General features: G+C 53.0%; 1 protein-coding gene across 1 annotated transcript; it reads right to left on the reverse strand.

Annotated features, from left to right (window-relative positions):
* Positions 1-1,444: 1,444 nt before the first annotated feature.
* LOC147242074 (uncharacterized) lies at positions 1,445-4,659 on the reverse strand. The gene is made up of 2 exons (XM_086191341.1): positions 3,941-4,659; positions 1,445-3,132 (listed from the first exon to the last, which is right to left on the reverse strand). The coding sequence occupies exons 1-2, from the start codon at positions 4,218-4,220 to the stop codon at positions 2,798-2,800; spliced, it is 615 nt and encodes a 204-aa protein (XP_086047467.1). The 5' UTR covers positions 4,221-4,659; the 3' UTR covers positions 1,445-2,797.
* Positions 4,660-12,228: the final 7,569 nt, after the last annotated feature.

Here is a 12,228-nt window from a genome sequence, read left to right on the forward strand (position 1 = left end):
CCTGTGCCATGAGGGCCCAGCGCATAAGCCGCTGGTTGTGGTTGTGCATCTGCCTGAGAAACACCAGAGGGTTGTGGTCAATGTAGACAACCACTGGAGATGGACTGGATCCCACATACACCTCAAAGTGCTGGAAGGCAAGGAGCAAGGGTCTCCTTCTCAACAGTGGAATAGTTCAACTGGTGGTGTTTGAACTTCACTGAGAAGTAACACACTGGATGACATACATCACCCTCCCCATCCTGCATCAGCACAGCACCAGCACCGGAACCGCTGGCATCAACCTCCTACTTGAAGGGACGTGAGAAGTTAGGGGCCGCTAGCACAGGAGAGCCTTTGCACCGATGAAGGCATGGTCACATTCATCAGTCCACACAAAAGGCACAAGAGGGCTACACAATTCAGTGAGAGGAGCAACAACCACAGAGAAGTTTTTGCAGAAACACCGGTAGTACCCAGTCATACCCAGAAAACGCCGCAGTTCGCGCCTGGTGGTAGGAACAGGGTATGACAACACAGCTGACACTTCCTGGCATCCACTGGGCGGACTTGCCCATGGCAAACCTGCTTCCCCAAGTAGGTGACCATGGCCTTGCCAAACTCACACTTAGCCAGGTTAGGGTTAGTGATGCACAAGCTAACCGCTGAAACACTTTTTTCAACCTGGCGATGTGCTCTTCCAGTCATCGGAATACACCACCACATCGTCAAGGTACACACTACAGTTGTCCACATCCCCTAGCACAAGCTGCATCAATCTCTGCAAGGTAGCTGGGGCATTTCGCATGCCAAATGCCATCACTGTATATTGCAAGAAGTTATCAGGTGTTACAAATGCAGAGATGTCAGACGCTCTGGGAGTTAAGGGGACCTTACCCAACTTGGTAATAAATACTGCAGGGCCGACACTGTCAATACAGTCCTCCATGCGAGGTAAGGGGAAAGGGTCTGGCACTGTAACAGCGTTAAACTTACGAAGGTCTGTACAGAAGCGGGGTGTACCATCAAACTTGGGGGTCAGCGAGCATGGAGAGCACCAGGGACTACAACTGGGCTGGGCTAAACCATTTTGCAGCAAGTATCTTACCTCTTCTTTCATTTTCTCCCTCTTCTCTCGGGAACAGCGATATGCACGTTGCTTGACCGGGGCAGCAGAACCAACATCAATATCATGCTGTAACACACTAGTTTGTGACAACACATCACTACACAAACTAGGGTAGTCATTAAACAGACTGAGACACTCACTTTTCTGACTTTCAGACAAATGTGACAGATGGGAGTCTGCATTTGCAAGAAACTCTGTTAGACAACCTACCGCACTGCTGACCTTCAGAGGGCGCTACCAAGCCATCATCAGCCATAGCTTCCACACAAGCTAGGGAAACTGAGGTTGGGCCAGGAGCAAGAGCATCTGCAGGTTTACCTGGCTCCCCCTGAGGAACTTCTCTGCTGAAAAAAGGCTTCAACACGTTAACGTGACACAAGCGTTTTTTTCGTCTACGTTCAGGTGTATGAATGATGTAGTTTGTGTCAGAGACCTTGCTTTCAACCACATAAGGGCCAGCGAAACGAGCAGTTAGCGCAGAACCAGGCACAGGCAACAGAACCAACACTTCCTGGCCAGGCTGGAACTGACGCTCAACAGCTGATTTATCAAACTGCCGCTTCATCCAGTCCTGAGCAGCAGACAGAGCCTCCTTCGCCATTTCAGAGGCACCCTGCAAACGTTCCCTACACTGTGAAACAAACTCCACAACCGTCTTGGATGACACACCAGATGTGAGCCGCTCCTTTAAACACCTTAAGGGGACCCCGCACATGATGCCCAAACACTAGTTCAGCCGGACTGAACCCAAGAGACTCCTGCTTTGTGTCACGTATAGCAAAAAGCATAAATGGCAGCCCTTCATCCCAATCCCTCCCAGTGTCATGACTATACTTCTTTAACATTGACTTTAATGTTTGGTGCCAGCATTCAAGAGCACCTTGTGACTCTGGGTGGTAAGGGTTAGACACAACATGGGAAACTCTCAATGACTGCAAGGTCTGCCGAAAAACCTTAGAGAGAAAGTTACTTCCTTGATCTGTTTGCACCACCTTTGGAAGTCCAAAAGTTGTGAAAAATTTAACAAGCGCCTTCGAGATGGCAGGGGCAGTGATTTTCCGCAACGGGATGGCCTCAGGGAAACGAGTCACAACACACATGACTGTCAGCATGTACTGATTGCCAGCTTTTGTTTTTGCTAACGGACCCACACAGTCTATGATGACACGTTCAAATGGCTCACCGACAGCAGGAACAGGATGCAGAGGGGCTGGTGGCACCACCTGATTTGGCTTTCCTACAATCTGACAGGTGCTGCAAGGGTTACAAAATCTGGCCACATCAGCCTTCATCTTGGGCCAGAAGAAATGTCTCAGGACGCGATCGTAGTTTTTCGTAACTCCTAAATGTCCAGACACAGATGCTCATGCGCCAACTCCAACACATGCTGACAGTAACTGACAGGCACCACTATTGGATAGACAGTGTTCCAGGACTCACCTGAGCTGACTCCCCCCTCACCGGGCTGTGGGACCCATTTTCGCATTAACACATCTTTATCCATGAAAAAGGACTTCTGTTTACCCCTCACAGGTTCCTCTCCCACAGCAGCAAAACACTTAGCTAAAGTGCTATCACTCTTCTGAGCAGTGACGAGTGCCTCACGGGTCAGCAGCAACAGGTCAGGTGTAGCAGCAGGTTCAGACACAGGCTCAGATGCACTTTCAGACTCACCCGGATTACCCTGTGCTAAGCTGTCAGTTCGGTCTGAGGAATGGAGGCCTCGACCACTTCAGGGACAGGATAGACCTTACCTCCCGCAATGTCATTTCCCATGATAAAATCAATCCCATCTATGGGAAACCAAGGAAGAACAGCCACCTGGAAGAAACCACTGACCAATTTGGACTTAACATACACACAGTGAAGAGGTGTGGGCACATAACCCATACCAATGCCCAGTACCACTGCACTTGCACCACAAGCAGACTCACCACTCACCGGTAACACACAGGCGAGAATAAAAGATTGCGAGCCCCCAGTGTCTCTCAACCCCTTTACAAGTTTCTGATCCTCCGCCTTCCCTGTAAGAGACACAAAACCATCAAACACGAAGGGTTTAAAACATTCATCTGGCTCCTTTAAGGTGGTGGACGGAAAACCAGGCGACACCGTTTTAATCAACCCCACACCCTTTGGCTGCTTGGAAACAGAAGGCCGCTGCTTCCGCTTCCAGGCTGCACAATCTGCAATCAAGTGGTCAGGTTTATGGCAGAAGAAACAAGGCTTTTCAAACTTGGAACTAGAAAAAGAGGACATATTAGTTGATGGAGCCTTATTCTCACCGGTTTACTGCTAATTAGTAGGAGGAGAGGGCTCAAAACTGGCAAAAACAGTTTTGTGGGTGAGTGCAAACTCCTCCGCCAGAGTGGCGGCCTGCTACAGGGTGGTTACCTTCTGTTCGTTCAAGTACACAACTGTGCGCTCAGACAAGCAGTTTTTAAATTCTTCCAACAACAGGAGCTCACAAACAGTGCCAGATCCCCTGCCTTACATGCTGCGCATCACCGGTCTAACAGGATGCGCTTCTCCCTGGCAAAGTCAACATAGGTCTGGTTAGCTGTTTTTCTTAACCCACGAAAACGCTGCCTGCAAGCTTCAGGTACTAGCTTGTACACACGGAGTATAGCCCCTTTAACTTAGTCATAAACCAGACTATCTTCCACTGAGAGAGACGCACAAGCCTCCTGAGCCTTACCAACCACCCTGCACTGCAAAAGTATGGCCCACACTTCCTCAGGCCAGTGTGACGCCGAGGCTATGCGCTCGAACGCGCCGAAGTAGGATCAACTTCTGCCTCGCGGAAAACAGGAACCAACGAAATGTGCTTACCTTCGTCAAACGCAGCAGAAGAGCCAGGCAGAGGTGGATCAGCCCGCACCGGACTCGAGCCTGCGTGCAGCACTAACTGACGCATCCTGACAGCCGTGTCTGCCTCCAGTCTCTTTAACTCCAACTCCCTCCGAAGCTGAAAATCCCGCTCCCGCTCCTCTTTCTCCAGCTGGAGACGAGCCAGACGCACCTTCAGTCTAGCATCCAACCTCGAGCTGGGAGATGACCGGACCGAAAACGCCTCATACGGCGGTAACGTGAGCGGTTTGACTCCCGACATGCTCCCCTCCACAACCGGAGTGAAGTTAGGTTAGGTTCGGCGCGGCTCCCACCCGGCAATACAGCAGCCACCTCGCGATCCCGGAGATGAACTTGCTGACCGCGGCAAGGGAAACACTCCTTGGCTAAACAAGCTAGTCACCACGAGAGTCTTCAACTCCGCCTTCACAAGTGCAGTGGAGACAGGGACACCATAACAACTCGCAACATCATACAAGTCACTCCTACGGCACTAGTCGAGCTCACTCACGGTGGGATTAACCACAAACTCCTCCCAATTAAACGCCGCATCCTCACCAGGAACAAGCAAACAGCGCAATATCACCACTAGAGAACAGCTCCGGCGCAACAGTGCTAACGAGCCGTGCTAACACAAATAAACTCGCCGGTTTCCACAAACCAGCTCCCCCAGATCCTGTCTACCCCAATTTACCTAGCTATCTTCTGGAGCGTGCCGAGCTCGGGACGACTTGAAAGGCAACTCACAGCGGCCGGAGCCCTGAACGCCTCCCCCCAACAGAGAAATACATCCCCGCCCGGGATTACTCCGAAAATAAAAAAGGCAAAACAACAACAGAGTGCCCGTCGGAAAAGCTGACGACAGCCTAGCTAGACACTCCTCTTCTTCTTCTTCTTTTTGTTTTTTTTCGGCGGTTGGCAACCCACCAGATGGAGCATTACCGCCCTCTTCTGTCCCATCGCGGAACACCATCTTTCCCTACTTCTAAACCCTACACCTAAATCCTACCTCTAAATCCTAAACATAATCCCTAAACCTAAATCCTATCATACAATCCTGTATCCCTCAAATAATCTAAAAGAACCCTAACACTCTCCCTATCCTCCATCCTTAGAACTCCCTCCAGACTGATCTCTACAACTCTACAATTCTACAATTCTACAATTTCATTTAGCAGACGCTTTTGTCCAAAGCGACGTACAACACAAGCAAGAATTTAGACCTAATTAAGGAAAAGTCCATAGGAAGCGCCAAAGTGCTTCAGTTGTTATTTGGTCACAGGTACTGCCATCTAGTGGCAGAAGAAGTGTCGCCCCCCCACCCTTTTTTACAATACAACATGACACAACCCAGTTAGTGCTACATGGTCACTAAGTGCTGGGTCTTGGACCCTCTGACTGATTCTACCCCAAAGAGGAGCAGAGTCAGGTTCAGTGCCTCGGTGCTCTCTGAACAATTGAGTCTTCAATTGTCTCTTAAAAGTAGAAAGGGACTCAGCAGAACGCACAGAGTTCGGTAGTTGGTTCCACCATTTGGGAACAACAGAAGAGAAGAGTCTGGCTAGAGATTTGGAGCAGTGCTGGGCTGGAAGCACCAGGCGTCTTTGGCATGCAGAGCATAGTGGGCGAGAAGGAGCGTAGACCTGGATCAGGGATTCCAGGTAGGCTGGAGCCGTTCTTGTGATTGTTTTGTGAGCCAAGAGAAGTGCCTTGAATTTGATCCTGGCTGCCACTGGAAGCCAGTGAAGAGAAACCAGCAGCGGGGTGACATGTGCCCTTTTTGGCTGGTTGAAGACCAGACGTGCTGCTGCATTCTGGATCATCTGCAGAGGCTTGAATGAGCCTGCAGGGAGGCCTGCCAGAAGAGAGATCTCACCCTTCCCCATGTTCCTCCACCTGTCCCTCATCACCCTCCTCTCCACCTCATACCAGCCACACCTCAGGAGTACGTGCTCTACTGACTCTTCCTCACCACAGCCCTCACACAGCCCCGTGTCGTGCTTCCCCAACACCTTCAAAGTCCCGTTCAGCCCACAGTGTCCCAGCCTCAGCTTCACCTTCACTACTTCCTCCCTCCTCTGCCCACCTCCACCCCAACACCCTCCAGCCCGCACACTCCTCTGAACCCTATACAAGTGCCTACCCTTCTTCTCTTTGTTCCACCTTCCCTGCCACATGCCCATCATCCTCTTCCTCACCATCACCTTCACCTCAGCCCTACTCACCCTCACATTCATCTCCACCGTCCTCTTCACCAACGCCCCCTTTGCCAACTCATCTGCCTTCTCATTTCCCTCCACCCCCACATGTGCTGGTACCCATAAAAACCTAACCTGACCCCCCCCCCCCCCCCCCCTGCTGAACTATCCTCGTGACTGCCTGAAGAACCTGGAACAAAATATCCTGACGACAACCCGTGTGACATGACCTGATGCTAGTTAGGACTGCTGCTGAATCTGAGCAGACCACCACCCTCCCCACTTGTGTACACTCCACCCACCTCAGTGCCACCAGCACCGCTACCATCTCCACTGTGTAAACCCCCAGCCCATCTTTCGCGCGCCTACTAAGCCCTATCCCTCTCCCCGGAACTGCCACCCCAAATCCTGTCTCCCCGGACTCCGCCCTTGATCCATCAGTATATACCTTCTCATACACCTGTTGTGAGCCCTAACCAAGTCCTCCCCCTCCCCCTTCCTCCTCAACACCAACAAACACCAGTCCACCTCTGGCCACTCCATCCTCCACGGTGCCATCTCAGGGTACACCACTACTTGACTCACCCTAATGTGCCCTAATCCTAACTCCCTAGCCAGTACATCCCTATCCTCCCAAAGTGCTCCCTGTGTCCCGCGCCCCCCCCCCCCGTACTCCCAACACTCATCTAACACACTCTTGGTCGGATGCACCCTTGAGTGACCCTGCAGGTTAGCTCAATACCTCACTATTAATTGCTTCCTTCTTAGCTCCAGGGGCATCTCACCCATCTCCACCTGCAATGCTGCCACCAGTGTCGTCCGTAGTGCCCCACAACACACCCTCAGTGCCTTATTGTATACCACATCCGGAACCCTTAGTGACACTTAGCAGCCGACCCATACACTATACACCCATAATCTAGTGCCGTCCTCACTATCGAAGTACAAATCGTCTTCAGTGCCGCACAGCTAGCCCCCCAGTCCCTACCTGACAAATGCCTCATCACATTTATCACCTTCCTACACCTGCCCTCAACCCTCCTAATGTGCTCCACCCAAGTCAACTTACTATCAAAAACGACTCCCAAATACTTAAAGGACCCCACTCTCTCTAACTCCCTACCATACATCCTAAGCTTCTCACCACCCACATCCCTCTTCCTAGTGAAGAACACTGTCTGCGTCTTATCTACTGAGAACCTGCTCCCCCACTCATAGCCCCTCTCAACCACCACATCTATAGCGTCCTGTACTTTACCCACTACATGTGCTCAGTCCCTACCCCTCTTCCATAGCGCCCCATCATCAGTAAACAGTGCTCTCCCTACATCCCCACCTACCCGTGAAAACACATCATTAATCATAACACTATACAACAGTGGACTAATTACACTGCCCTGTGGTGTGCCATTGCTCACTGTGTATTCACCTGACACCTCAGACCCAATCCTAACCCGTACCACCCTCTCAGACAGGAAATCTTTCACCCAGTTAACCACCCTACCTCCTACCCCCAGCATGTGCAGTTTAATTAACACCCCTTCCCTCAACATCATATCATATGCCTTCTCAATATCAAACAACACCACCACAACTGGTCCTCCCTTGGACTCACCACCCATAGGAGGAACTGGAGGGATCCGGTGCAGTGTGGTTTGAGTGGCAGTTCCAGGCGGGTGCCTCGGCTGTCTGAACCACGGACATGGAAGCTGGCTTTTGGAACATGGAACGTTACCTCTCTGGCAGGGAAGGAGCTTGAGCATGTGGAAGAGGTTGAGCGTTACCGGCTAGATATAGCCGGCCTCACCTCGGCACATAGCTCTGGGTCCGGAACCCGAGTCCTTGAGAGGGGTTGGACTTTCTCTTTTGCTGGAGTTGCTCCAGGTGAGAGGCGGAGGGCGGGGGTGGGCTTTTTGGTTGCCCCTAGACTCTCTGCCTGTACGTTGGGGTTTACCCCGGTGGACGAAAGGGTTGCTTCCCTGCGCCTTCAGGTCGGGGAACGGGTCCTGACAGTGGTCTGCGCGTATGCACCGAACACCAGTTCAGAGTACCCACCCTTTTTGGAGTCCTTGGGAAGGGTACTGGATGGTGCCCCGGCTGGGGACTCCATTGTCCTACTGGGAGACTTCAACGCTCACGTGGGCAACAATAGCATGACCTGGAGGGGTGTGATTGGGAGGAACGGCAGGCCCGACCTGAACCCGAGTGGTGTTCAGTTATTGGACTTCTGTGCAAGTCGCAGTTTGGCCATAACGAACACCATGTTCGAATATAAGGATGCCCACCAGTGCACATGGCACCAGGACATCCTAGGTCGCAGGTCTATGATCGATTTTATAGTCGTATCATTTGACCTGCGACTGCATGTTCTGGACACTCGGGTGAAGAGAGGAGCTGAGCTGTCAACTGATCACCACCTGGTGGTGAGTTGGATCAGATGGCAGGGGAAGATGCTGCGCAGACCCAGCAGGACCAAATGAGTAGTGAGGGTTTGTTGGGAATGCCTGGCAGAAGAACCAGTCAGAAAGATCTTTAACTCCCACCTCCGGCAGAGCTTTGATCGCATCCCGGGGGTAGTGGGGGACATTGAGTCCGAATGGGCCATGTTCCGCTCTGCCATTGTCGAGGCGGCTGCTGTGAGCTGTGGCCGCAAGGCTGCTGGGGCCGGTGGTCCCCGAGCCCGCTGGTGGACACCAGAGGTGAGGGGAGCCGTCAGGCTGAAGAAGGAGGCTTACAGGGCATGGCTGGCCTGTGGGTCTCCAGAGGCAGCCAAGCGGTACCGGCAGGCCAAACGGTGTGCAGCTGTGGCAGTCGCCAAGGCAAAAACTCGAGCGTGGGAAGAGTTCGGTGAGGCCATGGAGAACGACTATCTGTCGGTTCCGAAAAGGTTCTGGCAAACCGTCCGTCACCTCAGGGGGGGAAGGCGGCAACTTGCCCACACTGTTTACAGTGGGGGCGGGAGGCTGCTGACGTCCACTGGGGAGATAATTGGGCGGTGGAAGGAATACTTTGAGGAACTCCTCAATCCCACCAACACATACTCCATGGAGGAGACAGAGTCTGGGGAGTGCTTGGGGGGGGGGGGGTCCAATCTCCGGGGCAGAAGTCGCCGAGGCAGTTAAACAACTCTGCGGTGGCAGAGCCCCGGGGGTGGATGAGATCCGCCCTGGGTATCTCAAGGCTCTGAATGTTGTGGGGCTGTCTTGGTTGACACATCTCTGCAACATTGCGTGGACATCGGGGGAAGTGCCTTTGGAGTGGCAGACCAGGGTGGTGGTCCCCGTTTTTAAGAAAGGGGACCAGAGGGTGTGTTCCAACTATCGGGGGATCACACTCCTCAGCCTCCCTGGTAAGGTCTACGCCAGGGTACTGGAGAGGAGGGTCAGGGCGATAGTCGAACCTCAGATCGAGGAGGAGCAGTGTGGTTTTAGGGGCATGGGAGTTTGCCCAACCAGTCCACATGTGCTTTGTGGACTTGGAGAAGGCTTACGACCGTGTTCCCAGGAGCATACTGTGGTGGGTACTCCGGGAGTATGGGGTGGATGGCCCTTTACAAAGGGCCATTCGGTCATTCTACCAGAGGAGTGAGAGTCTGGTCCGTGTGGCCGGTAGTAAGTCTGACTTGTTCCCAGTGAGGGTTGGACTCCGCCAAGGCTGCCCTTTGTCACCGGTTCTGTTCATAACTTTTATGGACAGAATTTCTAGGCGCAGCCGGGTGGTGGAGGGGGTCGAGTTTGGTGGTGGGAGGATGTCGTCTTTGCTGTCTGCGGATGACGTAGTCCTCTCAGTCCCATCGGGCCACGACCTCCAGCTCTTGCTGGGACAGTTTGCAGTCGAATGTGAAGCGGCTGGGATGAGTATCAGCACCTCCAAGTCTGAGGCCATGGTCCTCAGCTGGAAAAGGTTGGTTTGCCCACTCCGGGTCGGGGTGGAGGTCTTACCTCAGGTGAGGGAGTTTAAGTATCTCGGGGTCTTGTTCACGAGTGAGGGTAAGATGGAGCGGGAGATTGACAGGCAGATTGGGGCAGCATCCGCAGTCTTGCGGGTGCTAAACCAGTCTGTTGTGGTGAAGAGGGAGCTTGGCCAAAAGGCGAGGCTCTTGATTTACCGGTCAATCTACGTTCCAACCCTCACCTATGGTCATGAGCTTTGGGTAATGACTGAAAGAACAAGATCGCGAATACAAGCGGCCAAAATGAGTTTCCTCCGCAGGGTGGCTGGGGCTCTCCCTTAGGGATAGGGTGAGAAGCTCAGTCATTCGGGAGGGACTCAGAGTAGAGCCGCTGCTCCTCCATGTCGAGAGGAGTCAGTTGAGGTGGTTCGGGCATCTGGTGAGGATGCCTCCCTCTGGAGGTTTTCCAGGCATGTCCAACCGGGAGGAGGCCTCGAGGCCGACCCAAGACACGGTGGAGGGATTATATCTCTCGGCTGGCCTGGGAACGCCTCGGGATCCTCCCAGAAGAGCTGGTTGAAGTGGCTGGGGAGAGGGCAGTCTACACCTGTCCACCCTCCCAAGCCTGCCCCACCCACTGCTCCCAACCCTTCTACTGCACTCTGCCCTTCCTCCCTCTGCCTGACCACCTTCACCGCCTCAGCATATGACACCTTCTCTAACACCCTCACCCTCTGAACCTCAACCTCCCGCTTCATCACCTGACATCCTCCAAAAGCCACACTATGTGCGCCCCCACAGCTGCAACATCAGGGCTGGGCATCCTCAGGACACTCTCCAAACTTGTGCTCCCCTGCGCACCGTGGACACCTCCTCTTCCCATTACAACCCTGTGCAGTATGCCCCAAAGACTGCCAATTAAAACTCCTCAGTGGCAGGGGAATGAAGGCCCTCACAAAAAAACACATACACCCCAGAAATACCCGAGCCGGAAGAACTTCACCCTCAAACTCCACCACCACCGTCTCACTAATCTCCCTCTGTGGCCCCCTCTTCATCCTTGTCACCTTCACCACCCTTGGACCTCCCTTAGTGTCTATTCTCTCCTTTATCTCCTCCTCCCCCACCTCCATTGGAACCCCTGTAATCACCCCTCTACACCCCCCTCCTGCTGTCCTCTTCAACCCCACCTGCACTACCCTCTCCACTGTGCACCCCACTATCTTACTTCCATTCCCTCCTTGAGTTGCTTTCTCCACCTGCCCCAGGTTCTTGCACCCCACCAGTAAGTTCCCATCCCCCAGAACCCGTGCAAATTTAACCTCCCCTAGCCAGCCTTTCAGTGCCCCTGTCAATCCGAACGGATTCTTCTTGCTCACGCCACCCGCCTCAACAAACCTCACCACTACATTCAAGCACTCATCCTCCCTACTTTTCTCCCCTCATCCTCACTTTGTATATCCTCCGCTGACTCACTCTCACTTTCTGTCTTCTTCCTCTTATGCTCTCCCTGCCCCTGTCCTACCCGTCTATCGCTCCTCAGCTCCCTTCCACCTGTGCTCCCCTCAGCCCTATTCTGAACCAGACTCTCCACAGATCCACCCCCTCCTTTCCCCCTGTTCCTTTCCTACCTCCACTTATGCCCTTTTGTTTAGTCATGTCCCTATATCTCCTACACTCTTCTGGCCCTACCAACAAACAAAAGAAAGTAAAAGAAAGGAAGCGGGGGAGCCGGTCAGGACCTGACAGCCGTCGGTCGGCGCCCCAAAACTACTAACCCTAACAAACTCCCTCACTAGCTAATACCTATCACTAATAGCCTATTGCTAACACCTATCTCTAAATCCTACCACTAACAACCTACCACTAACACTACTATCACTACCCTACTCCAGCGGAAGCAAGTTCCGCAATGGAACAGAGGGGGACGGCAACTCTCTCCCCGCCGAGAAAATGAAATGAGCCCTCAACTCAGCAGAATCCGTACTCAGGTTACTCTCTCAGTATCTCCCTCAAGCCGTCTACCCAGGTAAGAGTTTGTGTTTGACAACGTTCCTCATTCACAGGCCATTTCGAAATCTCAGAATCTCCCAAGAGCAACCCTCCTCTCCTGGTCTGGATCCAGCCACGGTCGCAAAGAGCTGTCAACCCAGCCCTGGTTGTCATCAGCAGGTGATGAG

This window comes from Aulostomus chinensis, chromosome 21 (genome assembly GCF_037954235.1).
Source record: "Aulostomus chinensis isolate RoL2024-O1b breed Wild chromosome 21, RoL_Achi_v1.0, whole genome shotgun sequence".
Classification (NCBI taxonomy): Eukaryota; Metazoa; Chordata; class Actinopteri; order Syngnathiformes; family Aulostomidae; genus Aulostomus; species Aulostomus chinensis.